Source organism: Ascaphus truei, chromosome 1 (assembly GCF_040206685.1).
Source record: "Ascaphus truei isolate aAscTru1 chromosome 1, aAscTru1.hap1, whole genome shotgun sequence".
In the NCBI taxonomy this organism is placed as follows: domain Eukaryota; kingdom Metazoa; phylum Chordata; class Amphibia; order Anura; family Ascaphidae; genus Ascaphus; species Ascaphus truei.
This window is the reverse complement of record NC_134483.1, coordinates 131,352,624-131,378,497: the sequence shown is the minus strand read 5'-3', so window position 1 is coordinate 131,378,497 and position 25,874 is coordinate 131,352,624. Positions and strand designations below refer to the sequence as shown.

The 25,874-nt window shown below is 43.5% G+C and overlaps 1 protein-coding gene across 6 annotated transcripts in view; it reads right to left on the bottom strand.

The window, feature by feature from the left end:
• Positions 1-25,874, bottom strand: part of CNTLN (centlein) — a 307,481-nt gene that overhangs the window by 239,902 nt on the left and 41,705 nt on the right. For all 6 annotated transcript variants that reach the window (XM_075594863.1, XM_075594856.1, XM_075594883.1 and 3 more), the window contains one exon: positions 21,060-21,144. In XM_075594863.1, the coding sequence (XP_075450978.1) occupies positions 21,060-21,144 (85 nt within the window). The remainder of the gene's footprint in view (positions 1-21,059; positions 21,145-25,874) is intronic.

Genomic DNA, 25,874 nt, shown 5'->3' with positions numbered 1-25,874 from the left:
GTTTATTCCGGAGATGATTGGTCTTCCCGGGGGATTTATAAGACTCTTGTGAATTTTAGGAAGTAAATAAAAGATGGGAATCTGTGTTTCATTAAATAAAAATTTGAACTCCGGGTCTGATAGAATCCCTGAGTCTTTCCCCTTATCTAACAATAATTTCAATTCAGTAGTGAATGTTTTTAATGGATTTCTCTTCAGAATTTCATAAGTTAGAGGGTCTCCCAACAGACGATGAGCTTCTTTCAGATAATCTTCCCTATTCATAATAACAACTCCCCCACCTTTATCAGCTTGTTTTATAATAATATCTGGGTTTTCTGTTATCTCATCTAGTGCTATTTTTTCTTCTTTTGTTATATTACTCCTAATTTTGGATTTGGTGGTTTTTGTCAAATTTTCAAAATCTTTAGTAATTAGGTTATAGAAGACTTCTAAATAATTCCCCTTATAATAAGTTGGATAAAATGTAGACTTGTTTCTTAGGTTGGAGTGCTTAAATTTTTCTGGTTCTTTAATAACTGGCGGATTTAAATTTGATTGTCTTGAGACAGCATCTTTACTTAAAAAGAACCTTTTCACAGTTAGCTTTCTGAGATATTTGTTGGCGTCTAAAAAGAGCTCAAAATTATTTGGCCCTGTGGTCGGCGCAAAGGATAATCCTTTTGAAATTAAATTTTTTGTGGTACAGAAAGTGTAATTGAACTTAAGTTAAAAATGCTACTATTTTCTTTAGAGTTACTACATTTCACTCTTTCTTTTTTCTTTCTTCTCCCCCGTTTGCCTCTTTGTTTAATTCCCCTTTGGGCTGAGAGAGTCTGTCTTCGATCTCCTGAAGTGGGGCAAAGGAGTTTGGTATTTCCCAAACTTTGAGAGGATCTTCTAATTCTAAAAAATCACTTGATCCTGCTGCTTCAATGGGGGAACGTGATCTACTAGTTTGGTGCTTTCTTCTAGCTATAATTTGCACTATATCCTTTCTGCGACCTCTCCCACTGACATTAGCTATATGTCAGGTGCCTTTTATTATCAATATTGGGTCACTTACTAAATGAACAAAGGTTTTTTTATATTTATATATATTTTATGTATATTTATATTTTTATTACTTTTGATACATATAAGTGTATATTTTAATCAATCTTAATATGTTACTAATATGTTACTAATTCACTCTTATATTCTTCTCCCCTCTCTCTCCCTCGTTTTTGCTCTGTGAGTACATAAGAACCAATTAGTTATGGCTCCCTATAAACACCTAGAATATTATCATGATTAGATCCTGAATTGTATTTACTTAGATATTTTATTTACTTAGATGTTGTTTTAAATGCCTATTTGTATTAACACTGCGCCGTTTTTTGAACACTGAGTTATGTACCTATTTATTGGAGAACCAGTGTATCTTTTAAATTTTCAATTATATAATTGTTATATTAAATTGGTTAATTGCTTATTTGTTCAATTGTTTAGTATATATAAACCCACAACTCATTTGAGAATTATTCATTGCTCCTGAGGAAGTTGTCTAGTACGACGAAACGCGTAGAGCCACTTTCATTGCTGCAGCTGCTCTTTCTACTGAAGGCTTCAGAGTTGCTGAGTTCCCCCACCGTTTGCCTCCAAGACCGGATGCCGTCACCCCAACAGCAGATGTGACGTCAGACGCCATCTCCCACCCGGTCTGTTGTGAGTCTAAGGAGAAGATCCCCGGTGAGCTGCTCCACACTGAACCAGCACTCCATTTGCCTCAAGTAAAGCCTTATGTGAACTATGATTATGTACACAATGTGAGTACAATTCCTAAAATTTGTTGTTTGTTGATATAAATTTTATGCACGATCGACACTATGGTCTGCCTTTCTTTTGCATGTCTCTGATCCACTCACATCTACTGACGTCTGAGCTGAGGTGCTGATTTCTTATGCTGTAAACCTGGGCTGTTGTTCCTGAAGATCCTGACACCTTTCTACCTGCTGTGTAGATCAATGCTTTTTACCTTTTGACCTGCTGTAAGTAGGCATTGCTATAGAGCCAAGACATACATGTTTTATCCAGATTGAAAAGAACTTATTACACTATTGTATGCATTTATTTTTTTATTTTTCATGGTGTATCCCTGCTATCTTCGCTCCCTTCCCATCCCGGACAAGCTACTATTGAAAGGAATCTGTACACATTCCTGGAAGGTTGAGAATTTGATCAGTGATCACCTTGACACATTTTATTTTGAATTTTAATTTTGTGCACTATTTTATCACAGATTGGGTGTGGTTAGCGCCGGTAACAAATCACTTTAAGTTCACTAAATTTAAAAAAAGGACAGTTCAAGTAGGTCATATTTAGCACACAGATATGTATTACCAGGTCAAGTGTCTGTATTCAGCATTTAATGTGTGGATGAGTAATGTATTTCTCATATTTTATTCACCAATGGTAACACAGAGAAAAATATACACGTTAATATTATTAAATGTTTCAACATGGACTACTTTCAACCTGGATTCTTTCATTTGAAAGGGATAAAGATTCAGTATAGATTTACACATCCAGCAAAAATATTTCTGAGCTAGATAATGAGGAAAGCTAGCACTATTTTTAAACCCCACTGGAGAATAATTGGTTGATAAGGTTTTAAAACGTTACAAGGTCTAGGACAAACAGATTAGCTGTAGTCTCTTCAGATCAAAAGTGAAAGTTAATTAAATATTGTTAAGAACGGTTATTTCTCACTGAAGTCTAAAGTTGGTCTCCTAGAACGTCCATCTTAATGCACAGAAAAAAAAGAAAACGTATTCAGTTTACCGTCATTTTCCTGTAATCCACTAATGGCAGTTGAAACTGAATGGGATAGCTCCTCTCCCTAGTGCAGTAGGATAGAAAGCTCTTCTGCAGGTACTGGTACAGTTTATAAAGCCCTCTCTCCCTCTACCTGCAGAACAATCTTCGATTTCTCCCAAAGTTATAAAACATAACGGAGACACAGTAGTACAAGGAGGGTACGATGTACCCACGGCCATTAGTAGAGTGCAGGGGAAGAAAATGACGTTAAGCTGAATAAATTCTCTCTTTCCCTGTTCCGCACATGGCAGTGGGTAGGGGATGGGAAATGCCCAAGCAAAGAACAAGTGAGGGAAGTAAAACAGATTCATCTCTAACCACTTCAGGTACAACAGCTTGCAGGACTTTTCTACCAAAAGCTTCAGCTGAGGCCTGAATTTGTAGTATTTTAAAAACGTGTGAAATGAAGACCACATTGCCACCCTGCATATTTGCGTTTGAGCCGAAGTGGAGACTGCCCTTGTTGAATTCGCCTTAACGTCGTGTGGGTTTGCTTATGCTTTAGATCGTATGTCAATTTAATCTTACTATATATTTCTGAAAGCATTGTATGTATGTATGTTTCCCTGGTGTGTTCCCTGTCCCTAGCGGATATCTCATTGGTCCCTTGGCCCGCCCGCCCCTGCACACCTCTCATTGGCCTCACACACTCACACCACTGCTTCAGGCCCCCTTGGCCTGCCCCCGCACACCTCTCATTGGCCTCACACACTCACACCACTGCTTCAGGCCCCCTTGCAGCTCACCTTTCCCCCTCCCGGTGGCCGTCACTCTCCCCCGTCACCCGGACCGCAGCTCACCTTCCCCCCCCGGACAGGCCCCGCACCTTCCCCCCTCCCGGTGGCCGTCACTCTCCCCCGTCACACGGACAGGCCCTGCACCTTCCCTGCTGCACGTTTCCCGGCGGCTCGCGCTCTGAGGTGCAGAGAGGGGGCGCGTGCGCAGCGCTCCCTGGACGGGAGGAGGGAGAGCAGAGAAGGGCCAGGCGCGCAACAATCGGAGGAGCGCGGGAGAGAGGAGCGGTGCTGTGAGTCCTGGCAGAGGTGAGGGGGCTTTGTGTGTGTGTGGGAAGAGGGGGGGACAGTGTGTGTGGGGGGGGACAGTGTGTGTGTGGGGGAGGGGGGGACATGTGTGTGTGGGGGGGGGGACAGTGTGTGTGTGGGGGAGGGAGGACAGTGTGTGTGTGGGGCAGGGGGGACAGTGTGTGTGTGGGGGAGGGGGGGACAGTGTGTGTGTGGGGGAGGGGGGCAGTGTGTGGGGGAGGGGGAGGACAGTGTGTGTGTGTGTGGGGGGAGGGGGGGGACAGTGTGTGTGTGTGAGGGGGGGGGCAGTGTGTGGGGGAGGGGGGACAGTGTGTGTGGGGGGGGGGGGAACAGTGTGACTCCCGGGCAACGCCGGGTCTCTCAGCTAGTATTTAATATATATTATCAATTTAATATTGTACGTGATCCAGCGAGAAATATTTTTAGAGGCTTGCTGTCCCCTTCTAGGCCCCTCTGGGATTATAAATAGCCAGTCAGATCTTCTGAAATCTTGCACCAGGAGAAAACATCTCACTACGTCCAGATAATGCAATTTCGTAACATGGATAAAGGCAGGAGGAATCATTGATTCAAATGAAAAGTAGAGATTACTTTTGGAAGAAAACAGGACAGAAGCCTTAATACTGCTTAATCTTGATGAGAAGGGAGGTTTCTTACATGAAAGTCTGTAAGGACCCGCACAAGCCATCGCTCGACAGCTATGCTTACTATAACACCAGACTAACTTGGCCTATAAGAATGCACCTTTCCCTACTATCTGTGCTTTACAACAAGATTGCAGCCCTGGTAGTAATGGTTCTCTGGTGCTTGTAAAGCTCCCAGACTTGCTGGTACCGATTCCGGCTATTCCATTTACTCTGCTCCCTGCTCCCACCTTTGACTTGTTCGACAACTCTGCTGTTTGCTACCAGCCCCGAATTTGGACTGCCTGACTACCCCTTTTGCCTGCCCCTCTCTGGACACTTCGCTTCCATCACACCACGGATCCGAATTCCTGCTCCAAGCTATCTGTGATAACCAAGGTACTTGCTGACTCTTCCCGCGGATCTACCTATGGTTCCCGATAGAGTCTGGAGTTCCCCTGTTCTTGCTGTGAAGTAACTGCAATTAACAAAACCACCTTTTTGATTGATATGCATTCTTATGCTAATCAGTTATATGCTGTATTCGAGATAGCAGACAGAAACTGTCTTTTTACTGCTAAGAATGTATCTTTTTATTTAGGTCTTTAATTGTGTTTTTTTTATGGCAGCATAAAGTACTAGAGCATAGTAGCTAGGGATGCTACATATCAATACCAGATGGAATTGGTTTGTAATTTTTATGTAGTTTCCTGTTGTAACTATAACAACTATAAATATTTTAAACCGCATAATATGTTTAAAGTTTAATTTTTTTTCAGCCATGGAGCATATTAGCCCCTACACTTGCTCAAAGGGATGACCGTCACCTGTTAAAACCTTTAGTTCAGATCAATGTGTGATTGAACATTTTTGGATGAATGTATAATGAAAGGTAAGGCATTCAAGTTCTAATGAAGGGTGAAAGACAAAGCCTTCATTTAGGCCATTGGAGGATAAAGATTTTAAGGTATACATTCACCTAGATTCTCTTTTCAATAGTTCTTGGTCCCAATTACCCGTTCTGATGCCCATGGATAGCTGGTTGATTCCGGTGAATTTTAGGACCGAGGAGTCACCTTGAAGGTATTAATTCTCATGCCTCAAAATTGGTCTATTTTATTCCTTATTGTACCCAAGTGCTCCAGGATGTGCCTTCTCAGTTTGCTGATGGTGTCATCTGATAGCGTGTAGAAACATTCCTGTTTTATGGAGTAAACAACTGAGGTCCCGGCTCGCTTCCCTGATAGCAGCGTCACATCTTGGAGACGTCGCGGCTAGTCCGTTCGGAGCATAGAGACATTCGACATCCTGTGCTGCACCCATGAGAGAACGCTTGGCTTCTCACCCTGGGTGGTCACATTGCTTTTAAAACTTCTCTGTTTGGGTACCCCATACGATCAGAATAGTATTGAAGGTGCCAGGAACCATCCATGATTGGTTACTATAAACCACACTGCTTGATTATCTTGCACTGCATGTGAATGAGATATACAGTATACACACCCGTCCTTTATTGTTAACTAGCTCATATACCCGGCGTTGCCCGGGATTTACCCCCCTTCACAGCTGGCTGGCCCCCATGTTCACAACTCCGTTCCCCTTCACAGCTCCGCCCCCCTCTTCACAGCTCCGTCCCCCCCCCCTCCTTCACATCTGCGGTCTCCCCTCCCTGCACCCCACATCCCTCTCCACCTCTACTGGCCCCCACATCAGTGTCCCCCGCCTTGCACATCACATCACTCTCCGCCCCTTGCACCTTACATGACTCTCCCCCCCCTTGCACCTCACATTACTGCCCCCCCCCTGCATCACCCCCGGCCCCCACCACATCACCCCCCCGGCCCCCACCACATCACCCCCCCGGCCCCCACCACAGACTGTCACACACACACAGTGAGACACACACACACACAAACGTCACCTCTCCTTCCTTCCGCCGCCATGTTAGTTACTCCCTCGCGAGGGAGGAAGGGGGTCCTTCCGGGCGCGGCCATCTTAGGCGCCCCGCGTGGCATCTGCAGGCTGCAGGCTGCCTGCCCACTGCCTGTCGGAGCACCGGGGGGGAGGTGAGCGGAGCACCGGGGGGGAGGTGAGCGGAGCACCGGGGGGGAGGTGAGCGGGGAGCTGAGCGGAGCACCGGGGGGGGGAGCTGAGCGGAGCACCAGGGGGGGGGGGAGCTGAGCAGAGCACCAGGGGGGAGCTGAAGGGGGGAGGTGAGTGTGATGGGGGGTGGGAGAGGAGAGAGAGGTAGGGGGGGGCAGGGGGTGTGTGTGTGTGTGTGTGTGTGTGTGTGTGTGTGTGTGTGTGTGTGTGTGTGTGTGTGTGTGTGTGTGTGTGTGTGTGTGTGTGTGTGTGTGTGTGTGTGTGTGTGTGTGTGTGTGTGTGTGTGTGTGTGTGTGTGTGTGTGGTCACTCTGCCTCAGGACAATCAGAGGTGCGGAGGCGGGCAGGCCAAGGAACCAATGAGATTTCCCCTACGGACACAGGAAGATGCAGACAGGCATACAGTGCTTTCATTTTTATTATAAAGGATTTACTTGCAATTTGCTACACACTGTCAAGGAAGATAAACTTTACCTTGTGAAGTATGTAATATGGCCCCCGGGAATGTCAGACACTGGGATGGCAACAAATTACTTTTTTGTCTGTTTATTATACATTTTGCACCAAGAACAGGATTGCCCATCTCTGTGTGATCTACAAGCAACTTCTTGTTAGCAAATCATCCAGTTAAGGGTAAATCTGGATCACCATTTTTCTTAATTCGGTCACTAATGTTACTAAAACCTTTGAAAACGTTAGGGGGTAGTCGCCAGCTTGAGGAGAAGAGCCATTTATGGGAAATGTTTTGCCTTTACCGCAAACCTGAGTTACTTCTGATGTATGGGTGCGACAGGAATATGAAGATGTGCGTCTTTAAGACCATGGAGACCAACCAGCCCCCTTGCCGGACTTCTTGAATTACAGTGTTTAGAGACACCATTTTCAACTTTTGACTTGCAAAAAAGCAACAGAGATCCAATATTGTAACAGTTTAATTCGCATAAAAGTTAAAATATGTTTAACTGGTCATGCAATGTCTTTATACGTAATGTATAACCTTGTTCACTTAATGTAACCAAGTATTTGTCATCATAACTCTGTGCACAGGACATACTTGAAACGAGAGGTAACTTAATGTATTACTTCCTGGTAAAACATTTTATAAATAAATACTTCTCTGAATTCTCCAGACGCTTTCTTGATCAGGAATATATTCCCGTTCTACTCTGTGCTCAAGGGACTTCCCTTATTACACTGTCCTGAGTCAAATCGTGCAGAATATCGTCTTGCTTCCTTGAAGAGACTTTGGACATAAGGAGACTAGAAATGTGCTTTGCTGTGGTTCTTGCGGGAACTCTAAATAGCAACCTGATGAGTTTACTCGAAGTGCCCATTTGTTCTCTATTGAATAAGCACATACAGTACAGGCTTGAACTGAGCAAGCCTCCTTCCAACTGCGCCCTGTGGAGCTCACCTCTTCTAATGAGAATTTTCCCTAATAAAATTATCCACTTTCCCTGGGGCCATGAAAAAGATTCCCTTAGTCACCTCTCCATGAGTCGGTTGCTGCGAAAATGGTCTGCCTCTGTGTACCGCATCCTATCTTGCTGTGGATTAAAAGGAAAAACACATTTCTTCCTGATGAAGAAAACGCACTTATTCCCCAGACACTTTACAAATTATTGTGTCAAGTTTTAGGCCAAACAAATAATCACCAAAGGGCAAGGAGTACAGGTTGTTCCTTGAGATGTAATCTGCCACCCATTGTCTCAGCTACAGCACTCGTTGCCACCAGTAGTGCCATGCCTCTTGCAGATATATCGCAGTGTCCAATAATGCTTTGGCAAAATAAATCTGTTGGTAACTCTATTTCCGCAAGTGCACTCAAAATTGATGTTCGCTTAACACCTCCTCTACATTGGCTACCCTGATGTTCATAGCCCTGGGAAGTGACGCTGTGGCAACTGCTGGCCAAACGCAAGTGGTCCTCTTACCAATCCCTGTAATCACTGCATCAACTTTAGGAGGGTTTTCCCAACTCTTGACCTCCCTACCTAAGAACGCATAGGCTCTTGTAAACCTTTTTGGAGTTCTTCTTATCCGGTTGGATCCATTCAGCTTCTTCTGCGCGCGCTCAAATAACTTTATGCAGATGATCCTCTTCATCTTTTAATTCCAATACCTCTTTCATCAGCTTAATTAAGGGATCCACTAGCTCCAAGTTGAAAGCAATCTTCTGTTAGCACGTCCAGCAATTTGTTGAAGAACCTTGTATTCTCTGGATAAATAAGAAAATTAAAAAGAATCATCCGCAGACTCATCTGGGAACTAGACCTTTTACGAGTTTGCTTGCTCGTCGGCTTCAACTTTCTGGAATACCATTTCCTTCATCTAAAATTAAAAAATCCAAAAAACTGGACATCTGCTCATTATGCTCTATTGCAGCCGACTTCTAATAACCTTCACATTCATCCTGCTTCAGATTGACTGCTCCATGAGTCCTGGAACGCTTCATACACATGGGTATTGTAGAAGGCATTGCCCCTTTAAATATGTCCTCCTGGGTCCTTCCGGAGCAGTTGGGCTGATGACATCATACCACATGACATAATTAGACTGTAAGCTCCTCGGGGCAGGGACTCCTCTTCCTTAATGTCTAAAGCACTTATTCCCATGATCTGTTATTTATATTATCTGTTATTTATTGGATTACCACATGTATTACTGCTGTGAAGCGCTATGTACATTAATGGCGCTATATAAATAAAGACATACAATACAATACATGGACGCTTTAAGATGCAGCATGTGTTCTCTCTATATCCTGCGCAGATGTGACAACAAATAGGGCTTGAGCGTCCTACCTCCGCATGCTCCACCACACCTGCATTCTAAAACCCTGCGGCAGACAAAACCCGGTCGCTTGGGTCTCCGGCCAGCTGTCAACAACGACGCATGATGCCAGGGAGAGAGGCTTAATACCTACTGCTACGCTTTAGGACAGGCAAAAGACTGTACTGTGTGTAGAAGGGCCTTAGACACCATTACTTGCAGAACATTTTCCTGCTTTAGGAGCTACCCCATTCAGTATCCACTGCCATGTGGGGAACAGGAAATAATATTTCAGATGGTAAAAATGGTACAATATACAAATTGCTATTTTGGATACTTGGCAAATATGGTTACAAGAAACATGCAAAAGGCTATGCATGCTATTAGGAAGATACAGCTCCATGGTTCCATCATTCAGTCAACATAACTGATTTAGGAGCAAATGTACAGTTTAACCTAAAACGTCAAAAACATGATTAACAAACATTAGTTAAAGGAGCAATCCCGTCCATGCGTTTTTACAGTATTCAAGCCTGGGGGTCCCCAGACTGAACCGTGCTATTTTTAGCTCTGGGGGCCTCCCAAAGTCCTAAATATTCTACTCAACAACTTAGTTGCAAAAGTTTCTGCTTCAATCTGGGAAATCAAAATGTCAGCCAAACCCCACGGGCTCTGTGGGCCAACAGGAAGTCGTACCATCATCAGGGGGCGCCATCTTTAAAAATCTAGGAAGGAACACCGGCAACAAAACTGGTTGGGAAAAGAGACGTCCCCGGAGCTCAAAAATATAAAATATTTGTATTTCTTTTTTAATTAGGCAAAATGGGCAGGTTCGCTGCTTTAAGTACATAAACCGCAAAGGCACTGGCTACCAGAAATAATTTAGAGTTGGAGGACCATCATTAGCTCGTGCAATGTAAGTATAGATTCTGGTTACATTCCTTTTAAGAAAATGAAGCTCATTTTTAGGATAGGACGGACTTCAATAGGAGTTTCTGTGCGATAGTGCCCTGATTGGCGCCATTAGTTTCAGGTCTAGCTTTTAAAGAAATAAAACCAGGAATATAAAACCGGCCCAGTGTACTGAAATTTTTATAAGGTTTTTTTTTTTTTTTAGTACGGACTACAATTTCTTTCAACATTAGAGAGAGCATAGCTATGTTCAGCATGTCTGGCTAGTCTCTATTTATTTTTTTATTTTTTTAAAGAGATTTACCTAAAATATTCTCAATATGCAAACATGCTTACAACAACCCATGCTGCTTCGCACAGCAATTAAAAGCGGGTATTACTAGTCCGTGTGCACCAAGTGCAATATAACAAATTATTTATTCATAAGCATGCATAAATAGATCTGTTTGAGAGACCTCCCTTACGACAACTACTATTAAAGTTGATCCATTGGATATATTTATGATTGCTCATTAATAATTAATTTGGATCATCAGGCTAGCCAACCTGCTTAAAAATAATATAGACAAATACTGGAAGAAATGTTAGCATGAAGCCTAGCTGGATTACTCTTGCTCAGAATTAGAAACATAAAATCTTCATTTAACACTTTGGGTGCCCCAGGATGCAGTCACTATGTCATAGGGCCTGACACTTCAAGGGCCCAATAACATGGTGGCTATGTCATGCCCTGTGTGTGCGCGCCAATTTTCACAGAAGATGGCATTCTGCGCTCCAGATTGCGATTTGAAGCAGAGGAAAATGGAGGAGGACTCCGCTACCGAATTAAGTGATGCAGCAGTTTGCCATTTGCTGGAGGGGCCTTGGCACCAAAGGGTTAATCCTCAATTTAAAACCGGAAAGTGTGTGTTAGGCACACAAGAATTTCTTTACTTATAAACTTAATGTATTTGCATAATTGTCATTACATCTTTATTACTGAGAATGAGCCAAGAAAAGAAACATACTACTTCTAACATTGGGAGACCCTTGGTTGAGCTAACATGGAACAGTGAAGTTCTTGAGCAAAAGATTGACACTCCAGCTCGTCATCAATGAGGGAAACACTACACTTCAGAACTCTGATCCACTCGTAAATTGGATCCACCCAAATTGGTTGCTGTGGCCATTGTTATTTTGTAATCTTAGTTATACCATATAACACGACACAAAACAAAATAGAAATTATGCTTCCACAAAAGACCAACATTGTAAACAGAAGCGAAAAACGAGAAAGGTGGTGCACGGCTCAAAAAATAAAATAAAAAAAACACATGGGCTGGAGGGCGAAAATGGGCTATAAAAACACTATCACATGGATAAAAACGGAAGACCACGAAGTCCCCTCTAACTCGTGTCGCGCTACATAGTGCTTTGTCAAAGACATTGTGAACATGCTACAAACATTTTTATAGTTCATCATATATTTTTATTATCTTAGTTTAAAAAATATGTTTCACTGCATGAGCAACGATCTTCTACTTAGCAAAAGCAGATGGTCCAAAGAGGCCAGTCATAAAGCCTTCGCGGGCTAGCCTATCTGCTTAAAAATAATATAGATAAATACTGGAAGAAATTTTAGCATGAAGCCTAGCTGGATTACGCTTGTTCAGAATGTATTACCCCATCCTGGGGCACCCAAAAGATTGGACCATGGGCAGCAAATTAAAAAAAACATGATGTCCTTTAGTTCCTTCTACTCATGTTAATAGTTGGACAAAGACTAAGATAGAGTAGTGAACATTTCTAAATAAAAAAAAAAAAATTTTTAATATATATTTTGCGCCGCTTAAAATATTTTTCAGTACTACGGCATATCTTTATACAGTATTTAGAAGATGCAGTTCCACTACCCATTTTGGTGTGATACGGTGCAACTCATATTTAACTCCATTAATGAACAATCACTACTTAATCTTTTAACACGTTTAAAAAAAAAAAAAAAAAATCCTGAAATTTTGCTTTATTTGTAGATAAATGTAATGTCTAAACCTCCATTTCTAAAACCCCAATTATGAGAAGCATGACAGAGTACATAGAGGACTCTGGGCACCTACCACATTTGAGAAACAGTCTAATAGTCTACTTTTCTCATATTTGCAGCGAGACAATTTAAGACCCATCTTGACAAAAGTCCATATCAGGACCGAAACGTTGATCTCCTAATAAACGTTCATCTTCACACACGAACGTCCTCTGAAGTGCAGGCTCTTCGCTTTTCTCATCAGGACTCCGCTCTCCATGGAAGGCCAAGCACCGTGGCAGATACTACTGGATTACTGAGAGTGCTCCTTTTGTCATCATCAAGCAATTATGGACAGTGCAGTAACCATCAATTCAAATCCCTAGTCCAGAACATGGCAAGTAGAAAGAGAATGGGTGCACTTGCCATCAATGTCTCCAACAAAGTCTTGATTCAAACTTCAATAGACAAATGGCTGATAAATTTCATATACACTAACCTCTGCATTTAAGAACATACATCGGGAATCTCATTACATTGTAATCTAGAAAAATGATTCCCAAAAATAAAAAATAAAAAATAATAATAGACAGTAGGCACACTTTGTTTGGACGGAAGGGAAGGAGAAACGCAAATTAAAATCAAATGTTACTCATATTATAATTATGTTACTTTTTACTGTACTATCCCCTTTTAGAAATCCATTCAAATATATTTTAAAACCGGGGTTGGATCATTACATTCTTTAAAACCACTGGCCCCTGTAGCAATCAATTCATGAATCCAGAAGGATTTTCATTTGCAGTGATGGTTTGCGCCGGTCCCCTCTTCTACTTATCGAAGGTACATATATTCCAAATCCATAAATGCTCATAATAGAAACCCTATTTTATTGGCAAGTTTCAAATGTTCTATCAAACGTAAAGGATAGTCTAGATTAATTAGGATCATTTCTGCTACATCAACCCATTCTCCTGAATCCAACATATAGCACAGCGTAAAACATAAACAACATGCATACTTCAGCAATTAAGAAAACATTTTGATAAAAATTTCATCCTGAGAACCATTTTTCTAGGGCTAAACTATTGCATATACTGCAGGCCCCACATTTATAATTTTGGATTTCCAATCCGACAACGTTTTTTGTTGGACCAAAAAGGTACTGTAGTGCATTACATACAGTACTAATATCTTTTAGAAAAGGAGGAATTCTAATATGTGCACTAAAAGGGCCACTGAAAAACATATCCCAGGTTCTGTGGATAATACGCGTAATATGTGTACTCTCTTGTCAAAATGGAGAATAATTGAAAATGAAATGTATCCTGTTATCAGTATCTGCATCTTAAAACAAAAAATTCACATTGATTCAAATTTAATGTCTATAGGCCCTATCCAGCAAATGTTTCTTATAACCCGTATTCAGTAATGTATTGTATAATTGATTACGTAGGAAGGTAATTCACATGGTAATTATTTTGGTTTGTGATGCTTTCTCTTGCTCAGATGCATCTGGGAAGTAATTTATTTTCACAAGTGCATGTTATGCTGGGAAACGGTTCATTATATATGCAAACTTCACTTCATTTTTGCCTTGAATCATCTTGTAAATTTCAAAGCATTCCTTTTCTAAATGTACATGTCATTTTTTTATATTGATGTGGGAAAGGAGGCCTTCCCTTTCATGGCCATCTATTGCAGAATGGCTTAAATCTTGCACTGTTTAGTTTAGTGCAAGACAGAGGAAGAAAGAGGAAGATATGTAATGCACGAGGACGAACCAGCTCCATGATGTCACAGCCACGCCCCCCCCAACACGCCTCCCCATCGCATCTACCAACAGGACACCTCTCCTGCTACAGGTTTGCGTGACGCCACACGAACGCTCGCACGCTAACCAAGGACGCGGCTAAGGGTTGCCATGTCTTGTGTTACCCGACAGGCCTCTGCTTTCACTTTATACTCAAAACACGTTTGGTACATGTTTATCTCTAGGATCGTAATTTTACCATCTATCCCTCCAGTAAGAGATTTTTCAAGTTAAAAAAAAAACCCGCATTGGAATTTATTTTTTCCTTTGATAAATCTAGTTGCTAATTTTACTGCTAGATAACTGATAGATGGCACCCAAAATGGGCATATGGTCTCATGAACACAATTCGTAGAGCCCAAAAGGTCAAGTAATCTCAGTCCTTTTTTATATATTTTGCACAACATACCAAGACTGGGAACATCCAATCCGCATTACAGGGTAACGCAACCTGATCCAGCGGTAACAGACTTCAATGGCAATTACCACCGGAACGGGGTGTGAAACCCTGCACGGCGGCTTGATGAATCTTGACCTAAGCACTGCTTAGTCAACATGGCCATTAGTAACTACACACAGTAAAACAAAGTTTGCCTGAATTGTGGAAGATAAATGCACATTCTTTAGGAGGTGCAACAAAAATATGTAATAGCACAGATCTTTAAGAACATGTTGATAAAAAAATACATTACATATGAATGACTAAACTATAAAGCAAGCAAACTAGTGAAGTACTGTTGCTTTAGTTGGCAAAGCTGTAAGATTAAATAGAAGCTTATTCACAGAGAAGAGGGTAAAGGGTCACAGAAAATATCATATTTAACTAATCCATAATAAAACTTTTTCCTTGCTGTCTAAGAAGCCAGCCTTAATATCCAAGACGGTAAGATGAAAAAAAGCTGTGTGCCAAAGGCATAGTGTCCAATAAATCTAAATTGGTAACTTCATCCAATTTTTGTACATTTAATCTGAAACTCAAACAGTTCAAGACCGATTAAAAAACATGCAGAAATGGGTCTTGGGCATAGAGCAAAAGGGAATTTAACTGGTTCCCTGTTCATGGGGCTGGTTGTAAGGACCCGCATAGGCCCTCGCTAGACAGCTATGTTTACTGTAACACCTGCATTCCTTTATCTATATGAAAGCAACTTTTCCTACTACCTGTGCTTCACAACACGCTTGCTACCCTGGGATGAAGATTTAGTGGTTCTCTGCTACTTGTAAAGCGCTCCGACTTGCTTCTGGCTATTGACAAAATCTTGGTACCGATTCCGGCTATTCCATTTACTCTACTAGATTGATACTTAATGCGCATGTACTACCTCTATCGTAACCTCCTGACAAAGCACGTTGTTGCGAAACGCATCAAGGTCACGAGAGGCAGTCCTGCGCAGTCCCCCATTGGCTGGAACACGAGACCAGGAAGTGTTAGCACAGAAAGTTGTTTGTATTGTATGTCTTTATATATATATATATATCACCAAAAGTGTACTCAGTGCTTCACAAAGCCTACAGTACAGTGAATTATAATAATAATAATACAATAAGTGCAACAAATCAGACAATAGGAAAAGAAATCCCTGCCCGAATAGCTTACAATCTAAGAGGTTTGATGGGGAACTTACAGAAACAGTGGGTGAGGGAATAAGTGCTGTAGATGGCAGTGCTTGGTCACAATGGGTGGTAGGAGTGACCGAGTGTTGGACAGTAACCATGAGTGCAGACTATCGGGATGCTTGATTTGTGGGGCAAGTTTTAAGGTTAGTCAAATAGGGTTGACACACTTTACAGGGGAAGAGATGGCAGGGAGGCATGGGTGAAAACAGGTGTGTATGTCTGGCTTCAGGCAGATCCCCAGCAGCAGGAAGGAGTAGATAGAGGGTGTGAATAGAGGATTTCTGGGGGTGCTTTTAATTGAGGGGTACAGAAGTTGTTGGAAGAGAGGTGTATAAATAATGGTGCAGTGGGGGAGTTGTAGAGAAGAGAGACGTTCACCAAGGAGTGAGGAGTGTTTGCTGTGTGTCCACACTGAACACCTGCTGCCACTTGTGGTTAGTACCTGTTCCCCTCATTTGTGTTTATTAAATCTAGGTGTCTTAGAACCCCAGAGTGGGTGTTAATTTGACTTAACCTTGATTTAGATTTGTTCTTATTTGTGCTTCACAGAAGCCTATCTTGGTTTAGTATCCCCTTTGTGGGAGTACCCATGTATTATATGTTTCAATGATTGTTATATGTTTTTTGTTTGATGTTTGATCATTTTATCATTTTATTTGTGTGTCCATGTGGTCTATGTGATCTGATATTAAATATTGATATATATTTTATTAATCCGTGGTGCGCTTGTGTCTGCATTGTTTTTCTTTGTCATTTGGAGAACTCTCTAGGGAGTTCTCCATTATAGAAGTTTTTGAGAAGTGGCCCCTAGCACGTACAGCTGCAAACGGATTACATCTATTTTAAAGAGGACAGCTCGAGCGCAGAAACCTTACTTGTGACTTTCCATTTACTCTACTGCCTGTTCCCCACTCTGACCTTTGCTTTGTTCTACTACTCTGGTTTGCTACCGTCCCCCACCTTGGACCGTTTAACCATTTCTTTTGCTTGCTCTTCTCTGTCTACTTCGCTTCCATTGCACAGCATATCCAGATTCCTGGTCCCAGTGTGAGAATTCGCCATCCTGATGGTCGGAACTCACCTCTTCAGCCTTCTACATCTGGCACTCAAGAATTGCGGTTCCACTGCGCGCGCAACAAGCCTGCTTCTCCAGATCCGTTTCCAGTCTCGGCCCCTGCTGCGAAGACTGAAATGCGCGGTGCGCGAGAGGCGCACAATCGAGTCGCCACCCCTTGACGTCGGTGACGCGCTTAAGACAGGTTTCCCCTGGTCCCGCCTCCAGGTTCCATTCCCATTCGGATGACAGGCATGCGCGGTGCGCGAGTGGCGCGCGATCGGATTGCCACCTCCTGACGTCGGTGACGCTGTGCCTTGCATTCTGACCTTGTTCCTGCCTTGTGCCTTTCCTGCCTTGTTCCTGATCTCCCTGCTGCCTGACCCTGCTTCGTTCACTGGACTCCGCACCTCTTCAACTCTGACCTGGCTACGTACAACCATCCTGATCTCTACAACCCTGACCTTTGCAAAGTACCCCAACGATCCGCTACTCTCCAATCCAGACCTGGCAAGTATAAACGACTACTCTACCTTCCGTACTCCTGACCAAGCTTGCAAGACTAATCTACATCCTAGGCGCGCCCGCGTGGCTGTGGGTTGGCGTTTCTCAATTCCCTACCTCAGCACCGCGGTCGCGCTCCGTTTGTGGTGAGCTACGCGTTACACCCAGCTATCTGCGATAACCCAGGTACTGACTCTTCCAGAGGATTTACCTGTGGTTCCTTATCCTGGGACATTTATAGAGCCTTTTTATCTTAATTCAACTAACCTTGGAGTATTCCCAACACTTGTTCCCAATAAATATCCCATCAAAAATATCAGGCTCCTTGGTGATGATCCTCTAAATACAGCCCTCTGTCAACAATTATAAGTAAGAATCACTGTTGCCACATGGGACATTTGGACATTTAGAACAAGAAAAATTCAACATTGGTTTATCGCCCATGCGTAATGGAGATGCATACCTAGGGAAGTGCTAGAACGCTGGCTACTGTTACGTTTGCCCATGTCGCTTGTACTGTCTGGGAAACATACCTGCTAGCCAGAGGTGGGTAGAAAAGACCAAAAGCTGTGGACAAGGATGCCGGCACGAACAAGGTACACAAGCATAAAAGAGTACCATGCACAAGCAAGGAGAGAGAATGGGAATGACAGTCTTTTAAAGGGCAAAGACAGGTGTGAGAAATTCCATCTGAACTAGAGGTCGACTTCCTCTTCAGGAATGAGGGCAGGAAGTGCCAGGAATCAAGATGGCCATGGTTGCTTCAGTGAGGGTGTGAGTGTAAGGAATCCGCTCCTGGCTTTGATTATAGCCTTGCAGACCTCTGCAGTTGCAAAAGCTTCCTCTGGCAATCAATGGCACATGTCCTGCCTCTCATTGCAGCTTCTGCCTGTGCTCCATCATTGGAGGAATGCTCACACACCCTTCCCCTGTGATTGGATCTCCGCCCTTTATATGCTGGGCTTTGGCACTGAATCAGGGCCGAGCATAATCCTTCTCTGGACGTTACTGTCTCTGCCACAAGCCGCCTGGCTTGTCTCCTTGTGTACTAACCTCTCTAATTATCGTTAGTAGTTCCTGAGGCCTGCTGCTAATCTTCATGCAGAGGCCTGTGTATCCTGAGGCCTGCTGCTAATCTTCATGCAGAGGCCTGTGTTTCCTGAGTATCTTGAGGCCTGCTGCTACTCTCCACGCAGAGGCCTGTTCCTGACTTCTGTGCTGAAGAGTATTTTAGCCAGCACAGGTTCCTGGTACTTGCTGCATTCTCCCCTAGCAGAGGTTACCCTTCGTTTCCTGAGGCCTGCTGCTATTCTCCACGCAGAGGCCTGCTTTGGACTTCTGTGCTGAAGCGTTGGTTTTCCCCGACGCTGCCCCGCGGTGTACTTCGGCCAGCCTGCTGTCTCCCCCTGCTGAGACCGGCATCATGGGCCATGCCCGCTCCTCGCGCAGAGGCCGCTCACGCTCCTAAGCTGAAGCGGGGAACTCCTGCTTGAATAACGACGATGCTGCCTTCTCCAATCCTGACCCTGCTATGTACGACTACGAACTGCACACTCTGGATCAATCTGCACGGACTAAGGTCGGTGATTATATAACCCCAACTCAGCCCCGTGGTCCGGTCCCGGTTTGTGGCGAGCACAATCGTAACAGTGAGGTCACATCCTGTTGACAGCCATCTTGCTAACGGCGAAGGGAACACATCTTCAATTGTAAATCGTGTTTGAGGGAATGAAACCTGAGATGAGAGACTTTCAGAGATGTGCCGTGCCGAATAAGAGCGGCTGCAATGGCGGATCCTGACAGACACTTATCATTGAATCTTTGAACATTAGATTTTATCAGATCTATCTTTTAAATAGTATGTCATCAATCATACAGCTGATCTGATTAGTTGAAGATTTTAAGCTTTTACCAATGGTTGCCAGAGACGGGTAATGAAACTTTTGCTCAGTTTTTACATGTGGGCAGACATGGGTACAATAGGTACAGCAGATGCTCATCAGATAAAAGACCCCCAAAACAGTAGCAGATAAATGGGTATGGTTGGATGGTATAGTAAGAACTGTACAGTATATGCACAACATGAAGCTTAATGGATATTCTGTACTGTAACAGCAAGAGTTTAATAACAAAATGTAAATTTATTGCAATACTACTGTGCATTTAATGAAGCAGTTTTTCCATAATCTAAATCATGTAATATTGCAAATACATAACAATGCAATATGTAAAGGGGTATGCTAATAATTAAGCTCAAAGCAATAATCCTGTGTCAGTTCTTCTATTCATAGGTGTTTTTTGTAATATTAATACAATCCGTCTGAAAATAAAAAAAAGTTTGCCATAGGATGTGTACCAGGGGCTGGATTTCCAGATCATCCGTCGCGGCTTCCTATTGGTTTGGCAGCCATTGTGTTTTTCCCCAAATGGGAGAACACATGCACCAATATGCAATCGGGTATATGAGTACAATAATATTATGGATTTACTGCTTTAACAAAACACATTGGGTGCATTTATATAATTCTTTGTTTTTAACCATGACCACATCATTAGCACATTATTTTGTTTTTCTTATTATTATACACATTGTCTGGGTTATCAGATACATACATAACATAATGGTGATGATAATTATGTGGTCATTTTATTGCGTTATATTTTAATTGACATCAAGGTTGTGGGTGTCTGATGGTATGCACATGTTGCTTGTTCATTGGGCAAGGTATACGGGTGTGGCAATCTGTACAGACTATAACTGGGTGTCTTTTATGCAAGCGGATCACTCTTTGACAAAGGCCTTGCAGGCTGAAACGCGTTAGAGGATTCGCTTGCACCGTGTGAGAATAAAGCTTTTTCTACATTCACACATCAGCCTTCATTGATTCATTGCGGCGATCATACCCCCCTTGGGAGAATTTCTGACATGCACCAATAACTTAACTATAAAGCTGTAAGTACATTAAGAACCTGGTGTTACCCAGAGCTGACAATCGAGCGGTTCAGCTCAAAGAAAAATTGCTGTTTAATTTAATTTGCTGTCATCGTCCCCAACCCCCCAAAAAGAGAGCCAAGATTTCTGCTTTAAATATTCATGCGTTGTACACTGCTTGAAAAAGAGAAAGATCTTGTACCACCTCTCAATCTTTGTCAGGTACTGCCAAAAATCAAGGTGTCAGGAAATAGCCTTGACATTTTCCTAGATCTCCCTCTCTCCCAGTTCCTTTCTCTGTTCACCGGGTGTGTTGCTGTTTTCTGTCTGCTCTGGGGTTCCTCTGTCTGTCTGTCTCCTTGTTGCTCCTGTCCTCTGTCCTTGTAGTTCCTGTTTCCTGTTCCTCCCTTGCCTTTGTTTTGTGTCCTGACTCCTTATACCCATGCCCAATGCTTCTGCTTTTGGTGGAGTCCTGATTCATATTATCCATGCTATTGAACTAGATTGCCCCAGTCTGTTTCCCGCTATCAAGTCCCAGTCCTGTTCCTACTCCCTAGTCTCCGTTCCTGCTCCACTGCTCTGCCCGTGACGATCCTTCTTGTTGCCTGCCACCGAACCCTGCTTGTGACCCTGGCAATACAGCTTCCTGCCTGCCACCGAACCCTGCTTGTAACTCCAACAATCCTCGCCTGCTCCCCGCTGTTCCAGCCACTAAGGTCCTAACCGCTCCAGGAGTCTCCCCGTGACACAAGGGTTCATATTTATTATGCTGTGCAGACAACGCCCATGAAAACATGTTTCAGTTCCATTAAACTTAGAGCAATAAAATGTGATATGTTACACAAACCTGCTCCAGTTCCTGTAATTTGCCATCCTTGACTTGCAGGATTTCCAGCACTTTTCGGTCTTTGGCCTCAGCTTTATGTTTCTCTCTAGAACAAGAAATAAATATATATTGTCATGTTATTAGAGCTAATTTGTAGCTAATCATTTCAATTTGTTAAGTCCTGATGATAAATGTCATTTTAAGAGCGCAGAGAATGAAATTATCTGTGACCGACAGCCCCGGCAGAATTAATCAGAGTGCATATGGCAAGTGACAGCAAATTACTTCTGCAGCCAATTATGACAACTTTATTTTTGCTCTAAATGGACCAGCTTTTGAGCCATGAGACTACAGTAACATATCAGTTAATCCAATGCCTTTTCTTGTTATATATTGCACTAACTGCTATTTTATTCTGTGTTAAACATTAACACTTTGGACGCCATGGCCCCACTGGCATTCCTTAACCCGTAAACGGAAGAGTCCTCCGCTTTCATTTCCCTGCATTACATTCTGCCCGTGATCTCCCCTAGAGAACAAGCACTCTAAGGGCTTGACGTAGCCACTACGTCATGGGACCTCTGGAACGCCAGACCCCATGATGTAGCGGCTACGTCTTGGGGCACTCAAAAGGTTAAAGCAAGAATCAGCACTGATCTTTTTCATCTTGCTTGAATCAAATGAGGTGAAGTCAAAGTTAACAATACATCCTCCAAATGTCCCTATTTAGCAGGTGCAAATCCTACTTTTTATGTTCTGCACCCATCCATTGTACTGTACCTATTTTTTTGCCTGTGTGTGAAACATGAGGAACGTGGTTGATGCTCAGAACCTTCAGCATATTACAGCTGTTTGAAAATTAAGGACTGATTTGATTAATAATGAGTGCATTAAAGGGATTTCTATATTTGCATATTAAAAATTTCATGGTGTCTTCAGAGGGGGTATTCACTTGCTTGTAAGCTGCTGTGACCTACATTGACAGAGGAATGAGTCTAATGTACCTAATGCCCGTCTGAAACAGGGTACTAGTGGAGGACCACCTCAGTCTTGCCCTGAATGGTCTCCTGATTCTGGATATATTTAGGTTCACAACACCAATGGTTTCAGGAACGTACATATCTGAGGAAAGGAAGCTGCCAGTGAACCTATTCCCAACAGCCATTGTGGATGATGACATATACCCAATTCTTCAATAATAAGCTCTCAAGCAGTCTGCAGGCTGCAGCAGTCCTAAGCTAGGAGAGCCTTGCCTTGGACCCCTCCCAAAAAAATGAATGAGTCCAAGGGACTGCTCCTTTAACCTTTTTTGTGCCCTATGACGCTGGGGCAATGCATTAAAAAGTGGCACCATGAGAGCCTCATGGCGGTGCCCTAACGTCATTGATGCTTTGCACATTTCTAGGGGTGATTGCGACCTAAGCTCTCAGTGAGCTGAGATTGCAAAAGGACCTCCTCTTCTGTCCCTGGCGCGGGGGAGCAAATTGATGTAACGTGATAGCTACACTAATGATCACGCGACCCGGATCGTCAACTGCACCAAAGTATTAAAGCACCAATCCCCTCAAAAATTCAATCATACCCTTACTGTTCATATAGTTCAGCTGTTTATTTCATGTCCTGCATCAGCTGTTACCATGTGTGTAAATCACAGGGACCATTATTTACCTCCAAGGGAGCCACATTATCAGCAGCAAAAAGACTTTGCAATGGCACAAAAAAGGGTGCTGTTTTTATGAGTAGTACAGCAGATTGCTGCTTCAACTGTCTCTATTGAAAGCACCTCGATATACTTTAAAAATAAATAAAAAAATATACCTACTCATAATGCATCCATGCAGATCTACCAGTACTGTACTTAATTGAAAAATGTACTGTCAACATACCAATTACCATTTTTTTGCTTATGAAGGTTACGGTTTTTGAAGTGAAACTTCTTTAGTGGCACCTCATTCGTAATGGGACAAAAATGGATTTTGGGGACAGAAAATGAAATGGATGTGACGTCAAAGTGCTGACGTCACAGTGCTGGCAGTTGAGGCCGGGCTGTGTTCTGGCAAATCACATGCGGCGGCGGCAATAGCCGCCGGCGCCGCTACTAACCGCCACTCCTAACGCTCCCCCACACCGGACGCCACGGCTCGGAGACCCGGTGCCGGACCGCAGACCGAGGAGATACAGCCACTCCTAACTGCCGCCGTTCCCCGCCCATTGACATGCCGCGCCCATGGCTCTCCTCACAGGGACACTGCAGCCCACACTGCTCCCCGGGGCCATATGCAGGCCCTGATCTCTGTCCCTGCAGCCTCCCCCGGCCGAGGCATGGAATGGCTCCTGCTGCGGTAACAGGGGGGGGGGGGGGTTTAGTGCTCTGCGTCCCCCACAGCACCATCAGAAGGGGCATCGCTGCAGCGCTCCCCTCCGAGCCGGCTCCAGCTGACGATGACACGCTGCCCCCCTCCCCCCGCCACTGCCTCCATGCCGCGATCTGGTAGGAATGATGGGGGGGCGGATAAGGGTGCTGGGGGCAGGAAAAGGGTGCTGGGAGCAGGAAAAGGGTGCTGCAGGGAAAGGATAAGGGTGCTGCAGGTAAAGGATAAGGGTGCTGCAGGGAAAGAATAAGGGTGCTGGGGGGAGGACAAGTGTGCTGGGGGGAGTCAGGAGAGAGGGGGCAGGACACACACACACACAGACTGACACACGCACACACACACACGCACACTGAGACACGCACACTCACTCTGACACACGCACACTCACTCTGACACACGCACACTGACTGACACATGCACACCCCAGTTATGCGCCGAACACCGCCCCTGAATGATGTGCCTATTCCCACCCCCCCTGTAAGCTCCCCCCCCCGTGAGTTGCTCCCCCCCCCCCCGTGAGTTGCTCCCCCACCCCCCCCCCCCCGTGAGCTCCCCCACCCGCTCAACATCCATGATGCTGGTACTGCTGCCAAAAAACATGACCCCGCCAATGAAATTCACTCATGCTCTAAGCAGTAATAATATTATTGTTACTTTATATGTTGCTGACAACACACAAAGAAGTTTCACTTACTATGCGCGTGCACAGCACACACAGCTTTTTTTTTTTTCGATTGAGAATACATTGTTCATCTGTATGGACGCTATATATTTTAAGATGCACCAAGTAAAGGAGTACGTTTTTACAAAAAGTTCACCTTGTTTGTTGCCTTTGATGCACTTTCCCATTCTCCTATGTGTACAGCTCTGCCTGATACCAGTAAGTTGACAGCTGCATCAGTAGATAAGTGTACAGTACAAGTCCCATCATCTACCATCCCTACCCCCGCCCCCAATCTACAGAGCATTACATATATTTAAGTGGACCCCTAGTTACATAATAATTTACAGCTTTGACTCCAACCACATTTCTTGGTTTTCCATTTTCTCACAATTTGAAACTTATTTGAATTATCTATTGAAATAAATTAAAATATAAAACATAACGAAATAAGCTGCGTTCTGTTTTTCCTCCCCAAAAAAACTGATGTTATCATCGACGACGCATCAGTTTTCCTTTCTAAGAATTGAAGAGGCACTTTCTGCAGAGGCATCCGAGGCTGGAGAATAATTAGCGGTGCTGCTGAAAGTAACATGTACTGTACCCCTACCTTCGGGCAGCTTCATTAGCCAGACATACTGTAGCTGGGACGTATTAAGTCAGCTTAACCTGCAAGTGACCAGAATTGGTTGGTAAAATCTCTCAGAAACCGGGATCTCCAAACCTAGCAATAGCATGGTTCTGCTCGAAATCCCAAAACCAAGGGTATTACTGCTTTAAAGTAGAACAAACATGAATATTTCGATTTCCACTCCATTAGGCCGAGTCCATAGAAGGACAGGCCGTGCTGAGCCCCTGCATCCTCAATGAGGATGCCTTGAGAGGGGGCTCACGCGAGCGTCCGCAGGCGTGCTGACGAGATGGAGGTTTCAGCCGTACGCCAAGCTGTTTTTCAGCGCGCTGTCGGCTGAAAACCTCCAATCTTAGCACAGCAGTGTCGACGTCACGGCGTCGCGGGCGATTGGCCCAGCGACGTCACTGCCCCGCCTCCAACCACCTCCCCCCGGCTCCGATCGCGCCCGCTGGCTCGCCTGTATGGGCATGAAATCGCCCAGATTTCAGCAGGCGAGCCTCAGCGCGGCTCGGATCGCCTCACCCCTCTATGGCCCGGGCCTTACAAGGAAATACCTTTATGAAACATTTTCATATCAACATACAAAAATGAATACAAGTTGTTTTAAAGTTCACTACAGTGACAAAGTGCAGAATGCATCATTTTAGGGGAAATTAGCAACATGTTAAGTGAATACTCTTCTTCCAAAGGCAATATTAAAACCCTTATCTTACGTTTCTTAATACAGGAATGTGTAAAAATACTCTAACATGTTATGAAAAAAAAATAAACTCTGCTGAGTTTACCATTTCTTCAGTGTTGGAAAGTAAAATTCTACATATCACATATCCTACTAAAAAAAAAAAAACAACCTAAATATTGGCCAAAAAACACTAAGAAATTAGGCTCTGTCAAGAGGTTTATGAAGATCAATGACTAAAACAAACTCCTGTTTAGCTAATTAGAATCACTGATGTACCATAATGACTTGGGCTACGGATATCTGCAGACTTCTTTAGCATGAAAAATGGAGTGAGGCGATTCTGTCAATTTGTAAAACTTTTAAGCACCAATAGCTTTTCCCTTGAGCCCAACACATTTTAAACATTTAACTGAGCTGTATTGAGTCACAAGAATTATCCATATGTAGTTCATCATCTCCTCAAATCTCACAATTTATTCCAGATCAT